Genomic DNA, 16056 nt, shown 5'->3' on the forward strand with positions numbered 1-16056 from the left:
GGGTATGGAGAAATTAACTGAGAATTACCTTCCAGGAAAAGAAACCCAGTTAAGGTAAGTTGACACTTTTCCTAGATGTACATAACACAATAGCTTACTGTTTTGAAGTAACATCCTGTTTCACCAACTTACCCTAAAAGCGGCCCTTTTGACTCTGTCGTGCAGAAGAGAAGCAGGCCTCAAACGAGTAGGGTGCAATTGGATTAGAAGGAGGCTACTTGGTCTCCATTTTATAGATGATTTAGGAGAATTCAATCCATCCTTATGAATTAGCGAGTAAGTCTATTTACAGATTTATTATAAATTAAAACACAAACAAAAATTCATATACATCATAAAATGAGTGAAACTGTTTCCTCATTTCATTTTCCTATTATAAGAAAATGCAAGAGTTGAAAAGATAAACAAAACTATCAAAAATAATGAGGCGAATACTGCACCTGCTCAAATTTTTAAAAACTTAATGCTTGCCGATTTAATTTTTATTATTAAAGTATTACATGCACAGAGTTTCGAAAATTCAAATGCCATAAATGTTGCATGTGGAGAGCAAGATTATTCCAAACCCTCAGCCAGATTCACATGACCAGGCCCCAGAGAAAGCCATGGGTCATGATTCCTTATGTCTCCTCCCAGAAATTTCCTCTACACAAACAGTCAGGGGTGGTTGTGTTGCATAGTTGCATTTGTGTATTGTACACACACATACACATACATGATTTCCTTTCACAAATAAGAATTACAGTATTCGTAATGGTTTCTTTTTGGTATTTTTCACTTAACCGAGTTTTAAAATATTTTTTAATATCATCATACATATATCTACCTCAGTCTTTTTAACTGTTGCTTGATATTCTATTTACACATGTGCCATAATTTATATAACTGGACCCCTATGATGCAGTTTTAAGTTGTTTTCATGTTTAAGTGGCATTTTTAAACACTTCTCTACATTTACTTCAAAATGTTGCTTCCTTATGTCCTCGGAAAAGAAATTAAACTTAATAGCACAGTGATTTTTTTTTTTATTCTAGAATGGATTTTTTTGCATTTAATATTGCTAAAATTGAGATGTATTGTCTATTTTATTATGTCTAATAATTTAATTGGCAGTGTTTTTTTCATTTTCTTTCTCTGAGATCTGTAAAGTAACAGTGCATCTTACAATCAATAGGATGTTACATCCAAGAACACTAACAGTAAACACCCATGTGAATTCACAGCCCCTGTAAGACAGCAGATGTAGGTGTGAGGGTATTATTACCTCTTACTCCCAGGTAAGGACAACTCCAAGGCAGGGTTATGAGATGTGACCTACTGTACTGTTTTCCTCCTACACCTAGAGGCCACGCCCCTCTCTTCATGGTCCCATTGCTGGTACCGGAAGTGGGGATATGAGGACTGAAGCTAGGACTCAGGACAAATAGCACTGACCGTGGCTAGAGAGCATCATGGCCGTCAGGAAGGGTTTGCACTCTGGCAGCCGTCTGCATCCCCAGGAACAGGCACACAGCTCCCACCCCCGGTTCCACTATTGGAGCAGGTCCCTGCACTGCTCAGAAGTTTTCAGACTTTAGGCCGATTTTGATGAATTCATGTCCCCAGACTCTTTGGTTAAGAGATTTTGCATTTAGATTTCAATTTTTTTTCCCAATGTTTTCATATCAGGAAGCCAGGTATGAGGTGGGTTTGGCAAATATCGTCATTCCTCTCCAACAGCTGGAGGTCACCCACGCAGGGCTCAATCACTTGAAAAGATTAGAAAAGTCACTCTGAGGGTCCAACGACCATGATACAATGCAGAGCTGCCTCAGAGTCCAGCTCTCTGATGACATCCACCATTATTAAATGTGTTTTCCCTAAATCTAAATTTTCCTAGTAGGAGGTACAGAGGTGGAGACTGTTACTACTCCTGTTCTGTAGAGGAAGAAACTGAGATTCAGAGGGTTGGAGCCATTAGTAAATGGAGAGTGGAAATTTAAACCCAACCAATTCCTGCCTCTTAACCTCCCTGTCATTGGCCATGCTAATTCATCCTAATTCAGGGCTGAGACTTGACCACAGCCCTGAGTCCCCAAGGAAGACCTCCTCAGTGAATTACGAAACCCCAGCACCCAAGCAGAAAGAACTGGAAAAATTGATCAGATGTTAACTGATGGAGCTAGAAATATTCAAATTAATGTTCTATCTAAATGTCTGGGTTTTAAAAACTTCATCATTGAAATTCATACCAAAGCTCCGCTAAGTGGGAATAATTTTTGAGTAATAGTGCAGGCACTGTGACTACTTGAGTTAAAATTCCTCACATGTTGACTTATTTCCAGTTAATAAGCGGAAGTAAAGGGTAAGCACCATCAGGATATTACAGGTTAAAAATCAACACAGGAGGGAAAATGGCAGCCTGAGCCTCCTGGTGATTTCCGGTCCCTGAACAGAGACTAGCCAGAGAATGGGAGCTTAAAATACGTGCAACAGAAAGAACCGCAGTTCCTGCACCGAATGCCTGGCCGTCACTTCATGGGTGCAGCAGGCACTTTGACAGTGCCCAAGCTGCAGTAAAAATGCTGCCACCATCACGTGGCCTAAGAGCGGCAGCTCTGCCTCATCTTCCCCACCCCCTCCCCACCACCATGGAGACACAACATGAGGAGGGTGACTCGGTGAACACGAGGCCTCTTGGGACCATAGCCCAGCTGGTTAGACAGTCTGGTGTAGTCCCAGATGCCAGAGAAGACCTAGAGTGCTTGAGTCCTCTGCCTTCCACTAGGCCTATAAGCATTAGTGCACCACCGGGTCCCAAATGTCGCTGCTGATCCAGCGCTTTCGGGGTCCTGGAATGCACTTGTCACCTCATGGCTTTGCTCAAAGAAACCCCATGTCCCCTTCAGCCAGCTTCCCCAACTATTAATACTGGGCCACGTTTGCCTTATCATTTTCTCTATCACTACACATACACACACACAGAGACACACATACAGACACACAGAGAGAGGTACGCACAGACACACAGACATACACAGAGAGGCATACACGCCAACACACAGACACAGAGAGGTACACAAATACACACTAATACACACACAGACACAGAGGTGTACACATACCACACACACCCCGCAGTAGCTGTAAATTAGATGTGAGAAAAGTATCTCAAGAGTGTTCTGCTTACTTATTAAATCTCAGGGCCTGGAACAGCACTCAACACTCAGGAGGCCTCTCTCAGCCTGGGCTGGACAGACGCCCCTTATCCACCATAGCCAGGGCTATTCCTGTGATGTTAAGTTGCATGACTGTAGTGGGGTATCCCAGCACACATGCTGCTGCCATGCTTTAGCCAGATTTATTTCCAGTAAAACTTGGAGGTTCATAGTCTCTGACTTTGATTCATTGGCACAGTTTCAACTGTTAGCTACTTAGTCACTATATATACATATATAGAATAGTCAATAGACGTTTGTTATTGTGCTTTACTAGAAAAATAGTTGCTGTTAAAATGATGCTTATCAATTATGATTAATAGCCAACATCAGAGCTGGCCTTACAAGTTCACTGCTAGAGGAGCCACATGAGCTACTATAGTAGCCATCCACCCCAGGCTGCTGTCTGGTTCCTGGTGAGTGACGTAAGTGTCCAACAAAGGGACTGCAGAGTCCATTGGGAGAATTTGCCCTCCCCCCGCCCTCACACACTGATCTAGTGACTTCAGGGGTGCAGAGTTCCATACTGTCACCCCTGTGGGGGACACTGAGATGTCTCTGTGGGACCAGTAGCTATGGGGGATGGGAGTGGGGCACAGTTGGGCCACTGGGAAAGGCTCCTGAAGCAAGGACATCTGAACTAGGTCATGAAGGATACACAGGAGCTCGTCAGGGATGCAGCTGTTCCAGGTCAGAAAGCTCAGCGTGGGCAAAGCATGGATCTAGGAAAAGACATAGCAAAGCCACAAAACAGAAGTCTGAGAGGGCAGAGCTCCAGGGAAATGGAGTAAGGCAGGGGAGAGAGCCTGGAGGAAGGTCCCGAGTGGGTGGGCAGTACCTGTGTGCAGCAGAGAGTGGCACTACCTGAAGCTTAAGGCACACAGACCCGCATTCCATCACACCTGGCAGCGACCTGCAGTGAGAACTGAAGCCTCCAAACAAGGCCCTTCCATGAGCATTTGCTGAGTGCCTGCCCTGGCCAGACCTTGCTCTCAGCCCTGGGGAAAAGTGGAGAACGAGATGAGTTTTCTGCCCGTGTGGAGCCTAAAGGGGAAGCCAGCAAAACATACATGATGTGTCTGAAACTGCACTAGAATCTCAGAGAGTGATAAATGCTACAGCGACAGTTATCCCAGGTGGTGTACGGAGAGCACTATGAGTTGTGTTTTCAGGGAATGATCTCAGGAGAGGACAGATGAAGCCCTGAGAGCAAACTAAACTAAGCAGAGAGAGTAGCTTGAGCGAAGGCTCTAGGGTAGGAATCAGCTGGGAACATTCCATGGCCATTGTAGCTGGAGCACAGTATAAGGTGGAGTCAGAGGGCCAGAACAGGTGGTTAGGGTGTCCCTGAAAGGAGGGCATGAGCCCAGCTTACTGGCAATAGTGGACGTGACTCAGAGGATTATTGTTATGACATGGACGTTAAGAGCATACACTGCACGACTGTCCTGCAAACAATTCGGTGTCTATCCTAGGGCAGGGTTGGCCCAGAGAGATCAGCAGGGGAGCAGAGATGGCCATAGGAGAAAGGCAGACTGAGTTAGAGGAGAAATGTTCAGTTCATAATGGTTGATAAACACAAATGACTTATCAAAAGAAGTTGTGCCATGTTTATTCTCTTATCACAGTCCCAGTCTATTGTTCTGAATCTCATACACTTCATACTGCCACTGGCTCATGGGCAAGGCCACCTTGGAAAGGCAAGGCTGACCTGAAAAAGAACTTTATGGTCCTAGCTAATACCCTATTCTTTGGCCTATAAATCTTAGAAAAGCATCCTGACCTTCTCTGGGAGTGAAAACATTTCTTAGGTGATTATGAAAGCATTTTGGAATGTTTCGAAACTCCACCCAGAGGCTGGTAGATAAAAGTTGCTTATAAGGTATACCTGGGCTCTCCTAGGCAGCTCGGAGCAATTCTGTAACACTGAGTTTTCAGTGTTTATTAGTGGGATGCTGAACAATGTCTTGATAACACAATCAACTCTATAATTGGCTGACAAACTTACATGTGATGTGGAACACTGAGCTGGCTGGAAAAGGCAAACCAGATGAAGGATAAGTCTTATCCCTGTTAATGTAACATAAGAAGGACATATGACAAGCCAAACCAAGTACATGGCCCCTTTTGTGTCACTCTCATCATGAAAGCACGCCACTGAGCTTCCCAGAACAGACAGATCTTCAGCATCAAAACCATGGCTTGGAGCGTGTGGAAGGTGGTGTCCAGTTACCCACAGACTGATGACAGAGTAATGGAGGAAAATGGACATCGAACTTCATGTACTCTCCAATTCTTCCAAATTTGCCTCCTAACAAGACAGGGGGTTGATGGGAATTTGATGCCAGCAAAATTTTTCATCTTTCTATTTAAACTGTGGGGCTCAGGAGCCTGTTGGCAAGGTACGTGAAGTGGCGGATGAGCTCATACTCATACGTGGCTGATCCTCATGGCCTTTTTTCAGACATCAGAATGTCCTCAAAGCACATTGTCAGTGTAGCTATTTCAGTCATCTGAATGACTCAACCTGAGAAGTCATAAAGATGATTGAAATGACCAAGTGAGCAAATGACTCTGAGCTTGGTAGCCAGCAATGTGACTAGGCAGGTCCAGAAACTCCCTTGTCTCTACCTGGGATCAGGTGAGGCTGCTTTCAGGCTCTTCCTAGACCCCAAAGGCTCCCAAGTGGCATGAGGATGGCAGACTCCGGTGTCGAATTCATTTGTCACGGCTGTTGTGTAACCCCTCCCCATTTAGCTGAGATCTTTGTGTGTAACAATCAGTGTAAGAAGCCCATTGATAAAAGTAAATGATGATGCAGGAGGCCATCGACACGTTGCTTAGTTACAGGTGTATTAATTTAGTCAAGAAACACTTACTGAGAATCTACCATGTGCCAGGCACTGAACTATGTGTTTCCATCCTGTGTGAAGACCCTCACGTGATATAGCAGAGATGGATATTTAAGTAATTTGACCAAGAATTCAGTATGACTGTGATGAGTGCCACAGAAGAAAAGTTCCGAGGGCAGGAAGACTTACTCCAAGAAGGGTCAAGAAGGAACCTCTTCAGCGGCGGCATTCATGCGAGACCTCACTAAGGAAAGAGGATGAAGGGAGGTCCCCATTCCTCATTGCAGAAGGAAAGAAGAGCACATGGAAAGAGCGAGGGCAGGCTGGCTGGGCTGAGGCACGATAAATGAGAAGGAGTTGACACAAATTGAGGCTGGGCTCCTGTGGGCCTCACTGGCAGGAGTTCGCACTCAATTCTAAAAACAGTGGGAAGCCACTGTCCGGATGCAGCTTTCACTGGTGTGATGCAGAGAGAGTAGCCCAGCGAGAGAAGAGCCAAAGCAAGCAGAGAGGGGTTTGTTAGTGTCATCAGCAAGGGTGGCATCAATGCTGCAAAAACGGATTCCTCCCATCCTCAGGGCCTAAGATTGCAGAACTCTGCCATGAGTGGCTGTGGGGTGTGATGGCCAACGATGACTCCCATGTTTCCAGGATTGGGAAGTGACATCTGCCAAAGCAGAGAAAACAGGAGTTGAGATTCGAGAGCGAGAGGAGATAAATTCAGCTACAATGTGATGTGCCAGTCACTGAGATGTGGGCAGTTCCCAAGGGCATTGCCCATGATGCTCCATGAAGCCGGACACCAACGACGTCTTGGTTCTGGACTTAGTCAGCCCTCTGATCTCCAAGCCTCTGAATGTCTTCACGATTGGATTTCTCACACGTGGAAGGGGTTACAATACAACAACCCTTAAGAGATAACAAGGTAAAATAAGCTAGTGTTCGGCTTAGCAGAGGTCACCAGTAAGCACTAGAAAAGCACTCAGGGAAATGAATGATGGAGCACCATGGTAAGTTCCACTGAGTCGACTCAGAGATGCCCACTGTCTTACGTGCTTCTGGGAAATAAAAAATGTCTCAGCCAATCAAGCTACTCACCAGGCTAAGATGCTGCTGATCACAACGCTCATCTTATTTCAGAGCTGTAAAATGTGACAACTCTCAGATGACGAAGCACCGGCACTGATCATGGCTCTCCCCCAACACCCCAGCACTCAGCAACAGGGACTGGCCACCACTTCCTCACCATCCCTATGGGGTCCTGGGAGAAGTGTCTTTCAGGCTGCTTTTGAAAGTTTAAGAGAGAAATGTCGAGGGCTTTGGAGAAAGCCCCTGAAATGCTTTGGCATGGACCACTGGGTCCCCGGTGTTGGCTGCTGACAACTTGCCTTCTCAAGGACAAGGAGGTCTCTGGTGACCTGACATGGAAACCTGATCATAAGAGAGAGAGGACATTCTGTGGACCACTTGATGGGTCAGGGACAGTAGGAGGTTTGACGATGATGAAGGCGCCACAGATGGGTGTGGTGTGAGATCACCATCCCCAAGTACTGCATGACGCACCAAAGGCTGACCCAGTCACACCAAAATCGGCCTTCTCCTTTGTTTCCCCTGACCCCTGACTCTGGTCCAGAGCATGTGGGTGGCCCGAGTGGGCTTATCAGCTGTGAGAACACAACCTGGCACCCTCCAGGGTGCTCTTGACATTCCTGCTGGTCCTCAGTAAACAGGCAAGACTCTCAGAGTTCTTGGTGCTGGAGGGCACCCTTGGGCCTTGAGATTTTTATGCAGCTTTTATTCCGAGGCCATGCTGGCTTATACCACATCGTGGCTTATGAATGGACTCAGGTTTTGGTTTTATTTTAGAAGACTAATGTACCACACTGGTTCTCCAAATCCACAGTTGTCTAAGGTTGGGAAAGATCTCAATCTATCCCCGTGGTTCTCAAAGTGTAGTCCCTGGGCCAGCAGCATCAACCTCTCAGGGAACTTATTGGAGATGCAAGTTTTTGGCCCCTCGCAGACAGACTGTATCAGAAACTCTGGTGGGGCCAGAATTGTGCTGAGTTTTAACAAGTACTCTCAGTGTTCTAAAGTCTCCTAGTGTCTGGGAGTAACTAAAGTAGCCACTTTTTGCATGAATTCACTACATCAAGGTGAATTTAGGGTTCTCGGGGAAGCTGAAGAGGTAGAAATCCGAGGTTATGTTTTCTAGTCTCTCAAAATTCTCCATACTGGGATCCATTCCCAGGCACTGGGTGACTGCATGGGCTCACCCAAGGGGTAAGGTCAGATTGCCATGTGGTGAATCAGCCACGTCCTGTAGGGATGAGGCACCGAGGGGGTGAGCTGCTGGTGCCCCCACATCACTCTAGTGCACAAAAAACAGCTTTTTAAAAGGATATTTGTGTGTGGATTCTAAAAATAGAACTCTCTTTTCTGAAAAAATGCATAAAAGTACAAAAAGAAAAAAATATTGATATGTTTCCTTCCAACCCATTTTCCAACCGCATGTGTCTACACATCCTCTTAAAAACAAAGTCTACATACAGCTCTGCAGCTTGTGCTTCTAACCTTACATCACGCATTCTTCCCTGTACCAGATTATTTTCCCATAAATATGGATTTGCTGTTATTAACCAGCCTAGTGTTAGACATTTAAGATGTTTCCAATTTTTTAACATCATAAAGAGCACTGTGAAGACTTTCCATGCATTACACAATCTTTGCTTTACTTCCTGATCATCTCCTTGGAATAAATACCTAGAATACGTAAAGGCTAGGCTATAATTCTGGGTGCATCTCGACAAAATCTCCATCTGGAGAGGTTTGCCCAACCAGGGAGAACAGTGTAGCCGGCAGATGCGCACCCCTTGGTGCCAGGCCGCTCAGGAAAAGAACTGCTCGACCAAGAAGCTGGGCGGAGAAACCTCATCAGATATCAGAGGCCTCACCCTTAAGAGACCTGCGAGGTCACTAGGGTGAAGGAATCATGAAGGCCTTGCTGATAAGCGTCTCACGGGAATAGAGCTGCGTCGGCAAGGGCTCAGGCCTCCTTCTGCCTCGGGGTTCCTCTGGAGCTTTTTCAAAAGGGTTCAGGAAGGCAGGTGCCAGTGGTGCCCCAGCTCTCTTCCCCTCCACTCTATAGCAAAGCCCACTCTCTTCTGCTCCAGGGTCCACCGCCCACCACCCAGGTGTTCCTGCCCCAAGGACCCCCACTCCAAAGCTGAGTCCCCTCGTACCCACCCAAAGTTGGCAGTCTTACTAATTGTTCCCAGAGGTTTGGTTTGGGACTGAGTCAGGATATAATTATGATGTAACTTCATTTCTCATACTTAAAGTTAGAGATATAAACAGATCTGCCCAGAATATAAATTCTTCTTGCTTACTTTTCCTCCACTTATACAAGTATATGTCTATTACAAAAAAAATTAAATATCTTATACATGCAAAGCAGATTTCCAAACTGCTTTCACAAAACTATTTAACATCAACTTTTTAAAGCCCTCAGGAGAATATTAGGTGAGAAATAATTGCTGTTTAACAGAAAAGAGAGTAGTGACCCAGAGAGGTGATGGGCATCCCTGACATCTCCAAGTGATTGGTGGAGATGCACTAGAATCCAAGTCTCTTGGCTCCCAGCTTCTGTTTTTCCTCCTGACTTCTTGAGTATTTAAAATGGAGTTGTTCTATAAGAAATTTTCTATGGAGTCACCTTGGAGAAAATGGTGATAATATCTATGACAATTATTTTTTTCCCTACAGCCCCAAGAGTGACAAGATTTGTAGCAGTAAGATGCCTGTTGATGCTCAAGCCCTGAAAAAGAAAGTCAGTAGGGTGACTTGTGATCCAGCTGTTCGTGCCATCCTCGGCAGCCTGCTACTCTACGTCACCGACCATGAAGATGGGCCCCAGGGGCCACCTCCCACCAAGAGGGCAGAGGGCAGAGACAGTCAGGCAAGCCAAAAGGCTGAGCTTCAAGATGCCAACCGAAGGCCCACACGCTTTCAGCTGCTGCAGGCCAAGTTCATGGGTACCGGCCGTGAGCCTTATCTCAAAAAGACCCGGGAAGTAGGAAGGCTGATCTTCAAGGACAAGCAAGGCCCAGGCAGGAGCTTGGTGACTGCCACCATCAACAAACTCCTGGAGAAGACCAAGGAGGGGGCTGACAGCTTGGTGCGGGGCCGGGAGCCCCTCTGTAGTGATAAACCCCGGTGGGGCCTCCCTGCTGGTAAAAACACTGTGAAAAACATTCTGAAGAAGTTCTTGGCCGCAGAGGAGAAGGAGGCAGAGGAGAAGAAGCTGCGTGAGAAGCCTCCTTTGGAGAGGCCCAAAGCCTCCAGAGGCCTCCTACCAAAGATTGCAGGCAAGGGGAGCTCAGTGCTGTCCAAGTTGCGGGAGAAGTTTGAACAGAGTGGTTGTCTTTGCTCAGAGGCCAGCGTGTTACTGCTCCGCACGGAGGAGCGAAAGAAAAAGAACCTGCAGAGGAAGAAAATGCACCGGCCCGAGATCCATGTGTTCTGCACGGCCACCATGGCCAGCACCTGCATCAAGATGCCCCCTGTCCGCTTTCTGGCCTGCTCAGCGGAGCCCATGCCTGCCTTAAGCATTGCCACAGTCGTCTGTGGCCCCAGGAGCTGGCTGTCTCACTGTGCCAAAATCAGACACTCAGATCTGGGGCGCATGTCCCTAAAAGAAACAGGCAGGCCCCCCATAGTTGAGGAGCTGACACCTGGTGGGAACAAAACACCAGGAAAGGGATTGCTTGGTGAGGGGCCCTCACAATCCTTGACAACACAGGCCACAGCTCCCAGGGACGGCCCGAAAACAGTGTCCCTTGGTGTGAAACCTGAGTGTGTCCTTGAGCCATCCCCCTCTCCTGCCTCCCAAAAGGGAAAAGCCCTTCTTAGCCTTGAGCCCGTACTATCCCCACCCAGACCAGCCAGCCTAGGGCACACCAGTGTACCTGGAGGTGACCGGATGCAGAGCCCCCAAGCAGGGAGCACCACAGATGATACCCATGTAGCAAAGGGAGCGAGAGCAGGCCTGCGCACTGGACCCTCAAGCGAGGGAGCAGAGGAGGCCCCTCAAGTAGATCTGATGGTTTGCAGTTCGGAGGATGAAATGGAAAGAGTGGTTCCGGACCCAGAGCAAGACCCCCTTTTTGCCATCCAGAAGAATTTCCTAGAACAAAAAGCACCAGGACGTATCCCACCGCTCAACATGGCGGAAGCCCAGGCCACCCGGCTCACACAGTCGGCCTTGGAGACTCCACTGATAACTGTCAGACTTCCAGTTGTCCACGAAATGCCAGCCCCTACTGTCACACTGCAAAAGGCATCAGGTCATGAAGACCAACGTTCTCATCTTCTGGGAGGAGAGAGTGTGGTTGAAAATGCACAAATGCAATTTCCCACTACAACTGAGAATAGAAGCGCCAACGTGGCCACAACAGGAATGAGCAAGCCTGTGGGGACTCCTGGGCACCTCAGCACTCCTTCTCAGCAGGGCTCACAGGCCGGCCTAAATCTCAGACCTCTAAGGGGTGATATCCCAGAGGCAGCTCTGGCCCTGAAACCACAGAAAAGTCCCACAAAACAACAGGAAAACAAAAGCAGCTTTGGGAATTCAAAACAGCTCAAAAAACATAAGGATATTTCAGGCGAGGATATTTCTGAGCTCAGTTATGAGAAGCATCAGTTGTCAGAATCAGAGGAAATTCCAATCCATGATGAAGGTACCCCATCACATTATTCCACAGCTTCAGAAAATTGCCTGAGAGGAAACAGCCGCTCTGCCCCTGGCAGTCAGCTAGCGCCATCCCCCAACGAGGAAAACCGGATGAGCATCCCAACACTGCTGGCGGCACCAGCCAAGGATTGGACGAGGTCCGAGAGTGCGATCACGGTAGACAAGAACATCCTGTGTGAGCAAGAAGAACACGGAGGGCCACCGCTAACTGAGTCTGCCCAGCCCCAACTCATGGCTGAAGGGAGCCCCAACCATGATCTTAGTGAGAACAGATCAACTTCCTTAAATGAAGACTCAAAACCAAGTATCAAATCCCCCGGGCTGGGAATAGCTAAAGGAGCCACCAAGAGTCACATAGTGCTAGCAGGGCTCACAGGTTCAGGTAAAACCCTGAACCCCCAAAACAGTATGTCCAAAGAGCAGAACACTTTGCCCAAGGGAGAATGCAGCTCCTTGCCAATGAGTCATAGTCATATAACAGAGGATCTCAGTCGTGAACCTACCTGCCACCTCTTTGCACAAGGTGGGCCCTTGAAGCTCTGCAGCAACAGAGAGGCAGAGGGCCGTGTCTGCAAAGACTTGGGGCAGCACCTGCCTTTGACCTCGGACTCCCTGACCACTCCCCCACAGGAGGTCGCCGGCCCCCAGGTCGTGCCTAACAAGCCCCACGTGGGGGTTTCAGATGAACTGGCAGCAAGCAAAGCGAAGACCACGATAGGAAACAGAAATACTGTAGCTGCTCAAGCAAGTCCTTGGGGGAATAACACTGAGTCCCCACTTCCAATCTCAAATTCCTCCACGCTGGAGGTAAGCGGCGTGGCAGTGCCTCCATGCCACAGTTTGGGCACACTGCCATCACCTTCTGAGAACCAACAGGCCAAGGCCGAGAAGCACGCTCTGTCCCAAAAGCAGCTTCCTCTCAATGCAAGGGCTTCCTGTCAGTTTCCCTCAGTGCCGTTGACAGCAGCAGAAGAGCAGCAGGTGGATGGGGCACCCCAAAAGTGTCCTGACTTCCACACACGCCTGCTGCCTGCATCCTACATACTGGCTGGCATCCTAGAGGAAATCGAGGTCAGGGATTGGCCACAGCCACAGTCAGATCTGGGGGGTCTAGAGGAGAGCGCCTCAGGGCCTGTGGGGACAAAGGGTCCTGGACAGAAGCAAGCAGCTCCTTCAGGATCAAAGGAAATAGAGGTCAAGGATAGGCCACAGCCACGGTCAGGCCTGGGGGGTAAAGAGGAGCCTTGGGGCCTGTGGGCTGAAGGGTCCTGGACAGAAAAGAACAGCTCCTTCCAGATCAAAGGAAATAGAGGTCAAGGATAGGCCACAGCCACAGTCAGGCCTGGGGGTAAAGAAGGAGCCTTAGGGCTTGTGGGGCTGAAGGGTCCTAGACAGAAAAAAGCAGCTCCCTCAGGATCAAAGAAATAGAGGTCAAGGATAGCCACAGCCACAGTCAGGCCTGGGGGGTAAAGAAGGGGCCTTGGGGCCTGTGGGGCTGAAGGTCCTGGACAGAAAAGCAGCTCCTTCAGGATCAAAGGAAAATAGAGGTCAAGATAGCCACAGCCACAGTCAGGCCTGGGGGGTAAAAGAGAAGGGGCCTTGGGGCCTGTGGGGCTGAGGTCCTAGACAGAAAGAAGCAGCTCCTCCCAGGATCAAAGGAAATAGAGGTCAAGGATAGGCCACAGCCACAGTCAGGCCTGGGGGGTAAAGAGAAGGGGCCTTGGGGCCTGTGGGGCTGAAGGGTCCTAGACAGAAAAGAAGCAGCTCCTCCCAGGATCAAAGGAAATAGAGGTCAAGATGAAGCCACAGCCACAGTCAGGCCTGGGGGGGTAAAGAGAAGGGGCCTTGGGGCCTGTGGGGCTGAAGGGTCCTAGACAGAAAGAAGCAGCTCCCTCAGGATCAAAGGAAATAGAGGTCAAGGATAGGCCACAGCCACAGTCAGGCCTGGGGGGTAAAGAGAAGGGAGCCTTGGGGCCTGTGGGGCTGAAGGGTCCTGGACAGAAGGGAGTAGTTACTTCTGGCCAGAAGTCTTCATTGCGTGGCTCTGAAGAGGCTCAGATACAGCCCAAGGATGACACAATAGGGAGTGACATGGTGACAGCTGAAGTGGAGACTCCCTGCCAACATGCTGAGAAAGGTCTAGGACATCCACTGGAACAGTGGGTAAGGACTGTAGAGGACCCCACTCAAGGACACAGCGCCCACACTGAAGCGAACCGTGTACCTTCTTGCCCAGAGAGGCCAGGGCGCCTGGCACAGGCCCAGGTTGGCAGAATGACACCCCATGACTTGATGCAACCCACAGGCAGCCCAGCAGCAGTGGCGCCCACTGCAGGTGCAAGTTGGAAGTCCCAGAGACCAGCCCCCAAGCGCAGCCAGTGGGCACCCGGAGCGCCACACGAGATGGAAGAACACCTTCCTGAGGTGGCCAAGAGCCAGTCGTCTTCCTATCTGGAGCCAGCACAAGGCTCTGCGGTGCTCATGCCCAAGCCTGGGAGCTGCCAGACACCCCGAGTCCCAGCCCAGGAAGGGCTGTCAGATCTCCCCGGGGCAGGGAGAAGCCCTCTAGATCTGGAACATCAAAGAAGGTCGGCACACTTTGCAAAGTACAGAGCCCAAAGCTTTGGTGACCAGAGGTCCTTTGATTTGTCCTTTAGACCAAAAATCATCAGGGCCAACGACACGTTTGAACTTCCAAAGTGAGGCACCCCAGCTTCTGAGCCACAGACATATCTAATGCCTCAATATTTGCTCCTCACTCAGGTTGTAGATTGTTTTCCCACCTCCAAAGGAACATAGCTTTGAACGTCCGCATTCAGAGAGGTCTGTTCAGTCATTTCCTTTCACTCTTATAGTAACTGACCCTGCGAGAATCAAAGTTATCTAACCAAGGACACTCTTGCCTGCACATGCTGTGGAGCTCTGCATTGTTTTCTTAGTGCACATGGGATTTGTTCTCAGGAAATTTGAACAGCGAGGATGAGGAATGTACCAGGCACACCCGGCATTTGTCTCCCATGGACTCATTCTTTATTTTATTTGTCTTCCCGGGAGCGTGGCGGAGCACACACTCCTATCTTTTCACAGAATAGTGTGGTTTTAGCCCTGTAACGAAAGTTTGGTGCTGAACTTCATGTTTGTCTTGTCTCTTCTTGGGGCACTTGGAACGGCTTCAGTCTCTGAGAGCACTTCTCCCCTTGCGGGGTCATCGGCAGGCACAGACGTGGCCAGCCTTGGACTGTGGCCCCTACCTCACTCAGATACAGCCAGTGCCGACATGACATGAGCAGGTGAGTCACCTACAGAGTACCCTGAATCAGGGCCCATGACACCAATGCAGACTCCTGACCCCAGTAGCCCTGACACATTCTGGAAGAAGGGCTAGGAGTTTCAGTTTGTTGCAGCAACTCCCAGTGGGATGGCCTATGTTCGTTACCCCCACCTGGCCATGTTGACAGTTAGGGAAATGGAGTTAGGACATTGACTCCTCCTCTTCCTGCTTAGGAAGGCCAGCACCTGGGCCCACCTGGGCTAGAGCAAAACGGACCATGGGAAATGCGTGAATCAATTCAAGACCCTTCAGCCTCACAGGAAGGTGAGGATGCAGATCAATTAAAAGGTCATTTTCAGCACTGTTTCTGGGTACCTAAGTCCAAGGAAGGTTTCATTCACAAAAACTAGTGTGGTGAGGAAAATAAAACTCACACTGTTTCTCTCTATCTTTCACCGTCATCACAGCAGCCTCTGTGGAGTCCCCGAGTCCCGTTGGGAACGTGGACAGCACTGCTGGTCAATGACAGGAACCCAACACTCTCTAGTCTTGCTGCTGAAAAGCACATGAGCATTTGTCACCACTGCCTGAGACATTGTATTATTCTAATTTATTTTCCATCACTAAAATAATGCCTTTAACAGTCTAGAATATTTGAACAATGTATAGCAGTATAAGGAAGAAAATAAAAATCACCGATAACAGCATTATCTCAAGATCATTTTTGTTACTGCCTTGGACTGTTTTTTCTCCAAACTTTTCCCTCAGCTATTTCTTCTAAAGCACAGACACAATTGGAGTCATATCTTGTGTACATTTAAAAAATCTTAATGTTACAGCACATGCATTTTGGGGAGCCATGAAGTGGTCTTTGAAAACCTGACGGGTGTGCGCTCAATGTGTCCCATGGACACGCCCGGGCTGTGGGTTTTCAGAAGAAACTGATTTTGTGACTCTCCCCACTGCCCAGAGACTCTGTTTTCA

General features: G+C 48.5%; 1 protein-coding gene across 1 annotated transcript; it reads left to right on the forward strand.

The window, feature by feature from the left end:
- The first annotated feature begins 1236 nt into the window (after positions 1-1236).
- On the forward strand, positions 1237-14586 carry LOC120615635 (uncharacterized). The gene is made up of 3 exons (XM_039878813.1): positions 1237-1277; positions 9815-13018; positions 13637-14586. Exons 2-3 carry the CDS (start codon positions 9846-9848, stop codon positions 14502-14504), a joined length of 4041 nt encoding a protein of 1346 aa, XP_039734747.1. The 5' UTR covers positions 1237-1277; positions 9815-9845; the 3' UTR covers positions 14505-14586.
- Positions 14587-16056: the final 1470 nt, after the last annotated feature.

The sequence above is a fragment of the Pteropus medius genome, unplaced genomic scaffold (genome assembly GCF_902729225.1).
Source record: "Pteropus medius unplaced genomic scaffold, Ma_sr-lr_union100, whole genome shotgun sequence".
NCBI lineage: Eukaryota > Metazoa > Chordata > Mammalia > Chiroptera > Pteropodidae > Pteropus > Pteropus medius.